Below are 3,176 nucleotides of genomic sequence, written 5' to 3'. Positions count from 1 at the left end.
GCAGCAGCAGCAGCAGCAGCAGCAGCAGCAGCAGCAAGAGCAGCAGCAGCAAGAGCAGCAGCAGGTATCTGACTCGAATGCAAGGGAGAGAAGAAGGTCCTTCAAAGAAGCATCGCTTAACTCAAACAGCAGCGGCAGCTGCTGCGCTGCAATCAGCCGAAGAGAGAATTGATGCCCCGAAGAGTCGCAGGCAGACGCCAAACTCTGAACCGCAAACCCTAAACCCTAAACCCTAAACCCTAAACCCTAAGTCGAGACACCGCTGGCTGCACACGCATAAGGACGCCATGAGCCTTCAAACAGACAGAAATATCCGCATAGAGTAGGGGCTTGAAAACCCTGAACCCTAAACCCTAAACCCAAAGCCCTAAGCCTTAAACCCTAAACCCTAAACCCTAAACCCCAAACCCTCATTTCTCCTTACGCAAACGATATCCCGTCGGCAAGAAGAAGGAAGTGGCTGCGCCAGCAAACCCGCCGTCTTTATTGCAGCGTGCTGTACATACACCGCAAACCCTTCGGTACGATCCCTAAACCCTAAACCCTAAACCCTAAACCCTAAACCCTCAGCTCTTCCCTTCAGAAAGATGTCAATCACCGCCCTTTCCTAAACCCTAAACCCTAAACCCTAAACCCTAAGCCCGAAAAAGTGAACCTTATGGCCTAGGCCCACAACTCTGAACCCCAAACCCTAAACCCTAAACCCTAAACCCTAAAACCCTCACCTTGACAGCGTTTTCATCATCTAGGAGACGCCGCGCTGCATCTGCAAATTCCTCTTCTCGCCGGCAGCGCTCTTCTGCACATTTGCTGCAGTCGCTGCTGCCTCCTTGCTGCTGCTGCTGCTGCTCTTGCTGCTGCTGCTGTTCTTGCTGCTGCTGCTGCTGGCTGCAGCAGAGGCATGAGCCATTCCGTGGTAGTGCTGCAGCAGCAACAGCAAATAACGAAGCCGCTAGCGACCTGCGCACCTGCAGCACCAAACAAACTTACAGCACTTCCTGTCTTTTGCTGCTGCTGCTACTGCTGTTGCTGCTGCTGTTGCTGCTTCTGTTGCTGCTGCTGTTGCTGCTGCTGTTGCTATTTGCTGCTCACCACCAAGCAAGGGTGTTTCAGCAGGTCTTTCAAGCAGCCTCGCAGCAGCGGCCAGTTTGCTGCTCCTGCTGCAGCAGCAACAGCAGCAAAGGTGAAGCTAGCACAGGCTGCAGCAGACATCGGAAGCAGCATGCCTGTGCCGATTTCTGCTGCTGCAGCTGCTGCTGCTGCTGCGCTTCCTGTGGGGCTGTATCCTGTGCTTATCTCCGCTGTCTGTCTCCTTGTCCACTGACAAAGGCTGCAGTAGCAGCTCTCTGCTTCGCCAGCAGCAAATAAACCCTCCCCTGCAGCAGCAGCAGCAGCAGTAGCAACAGTAGCAGCAGCAGTAGCAGCAGCAGCAAATGCAATCTCCATAAGAGAAGAAAACACAAACGACCGGCTGCCGCATCTGCAGCTGCAGCAGCAAAAGCAGCAGCAACGACAGCAATCTCGATTGTGAGAACCAACAACTCCTACAGCAGCAACAGCAGCAGCAGCAGATGGCGCAGCCTCAGCAGCAGCAGCCGTGTTGCTGTCTGCTTGTTGGGGTGTATGCTCACCTGCAACACCTTGTGCAGCACCCCCAAAGGAGAAGGGCCCCAGGTTTGCTGCTTCTTCTTCTGCTGCCTCCGACTCCGTCAAGCTGCAATATGCATGCAGCAGCAGCTTCAAACGATCTGCTGCTGCTGCTGCTGCTGCTGCTGTGCTGTCTTCCTCAGCTCCGTCGTTCGCTTGCGGCAAATCTTGTGGGGGAGGCCCCGCTGCTGTTGCTACTGCTGTTGCTGCTGTTGCTGCTGGTGTTGCTGCTGCTGCTGTATCACTCATCCCCCCTGCTGCTTCTCCGCTAGTTTGTTCGCCGTTGCTGCTGCTGTTGCTGCTGCTGTTGCTGTCACTGTCACTAGCACAATGCGGGCTTGCTGCTTCTGAGAGGCAGTGTTCGCCTTCCAGCTGCTGCTGTTGCTGCAGCTCCTGCTGCTGCTGCTGCTCGCCTTGCTGCAGTTGTGCTTCCTGCTTCTGCTGCTGCTGCTGTTGCTTCTGCTGCTGCTTCTTCTGCTGCTCACAGCGATGTTTATCCCCTTTCTGGCTGCCCTGATGCAGACTTGCTTGCTGCTGCTGCTGCTGCTGCTGATGCTGCTGCAGCGCGGCAAAAGAAGCAGCAGGAGAAAAGAACTCAGCAACAGATGTTAAGAAGAAGCAAACTTGCTGCTTCGCTGCCAGGCGGACGCAACTGCAGGCATAGCAGCAGCAAACCCTAAACCCTAAACCCTAAACCCTACGCCCTCGAGCCCATAGGTAACCCTATACTTAGATGTGCTGTCTTTGTTGCTGCTGCTGGTGCTGGGCAGTCATTAAACCCCAGCAACCCTCCGCAGCAGCAGCAGCAGCAGCAGCAGAAGCTGCTGCAAGAGGGACAGCCTGAGACAGCCAGTAGCTGCAAGGAAAGTCCAAGCAGCAGCAGGAGCAGCAGCACGCCTAGCAGCCAATCCAGCAGCAGCAGCAGCAGCAGCAGCAGCAACAGCAGCAACTCTTACGGTTGCGGATCCTTGAGGGTCTCCAGTAAGGCTGGCAGCAGCGCTGTGAGCCGTACGCCAGCAGACACCGACTGTGCATACACCCCAAATGCAGCAAAAAAGCACTGCCCTTAGCAGCAGCAGCAGCAGCAACAGCAGCAGCAGCAGCAGCGGCAGCAACAGCTGCAGCAGCGGCAGTAGCAGCAGCGGCTGTCACGCCACAGCAGCATGGGAAGCAGCAGGAACAGCAGCAGGAGGGGACGCAGCACACTGGGCGGCGGCAGCAGCAGCAGCAGCAGCAGCAAGGAGGAGCAGCAGCGGCAAAGTGCAGCAGCAAAGAGCAGCAGCAGCAGCAGCAGCAACAGAGAGCAGCAGCACCTTTGCCAAGTCGAACATTGAAGCAGCTGCTGCAGTTCTTTCCTCTCTGCTAGCGCCAGCAGCAGCAGAGTGGATGTGCAGCAGCAACGGCAGCACGCGGGTCTCAACTGTCTCCTCACCCAGACCAGGACACATCTGCAGCAGCAGCAACAGCAGCAAACTCACGATCAGCAGCAGCAGCATCAGCAGCTGTATCAGCACCATCATCAGCAGCAG

The 3,176-nt window shown here is 56.2% G+C and overlaps 1 protein-coding gene across 1 annotated transcript in view; it reads right to left on the bottom strand.

The window, feature by feature from the left end:
- Positions 1-121: 121 nt before the first annotated feature.
- The window catches only part of EAH_00027900 (Heat repeat family protein, related, related), a gene marked incomplete at both ends in the record, with an annotated part of 5,153 nt that continues 2,098 nt past the window's right edge, over positions 122-3,176 (bottom strand). The window contains 6 exons of the mRNA XM_013392711.1: positions 122-204; positions 425-530; positions 726-888; positions 991-1,084; positions 1,632-2,299; positions 3,080-3,176. The exon at positions 3,080-3,176 is cut by the window's right edge and continues 18 nt beyond it. Coding sequence (XP_013248165.1) covers positions 122-204; positions 425-530; positions 726-888; positions 991-1,084; positions 1,632-2,299; positions 3,080-3,176 — 1,211 coding nt within the window. The remainder of the gene's footprint in view (positions 205-424; positions 531-725; positions 889-990; positions 1,085-1,631; positions 2,300-3,079) is intronic.

The sequence above is a fragment of the Eimeria acervulina genome, genomic scaffold, assembly GCF_000499425.1.
Source record: "Eimeria acervulina Houghton genomic scaffold, Eah_scaff242, whole genome shotgun sequence".
In the NCBI taxonomy this organism is placed as follows: Eukaryota; Apicomplexa; class Conoidasida; order Eucoccidiorida; family Eimeriidae; genus Eimeria; species Eimeria acervulina.
This window is presented reverse-complemented; position numbering and strand designations above follow the sequence as displayed.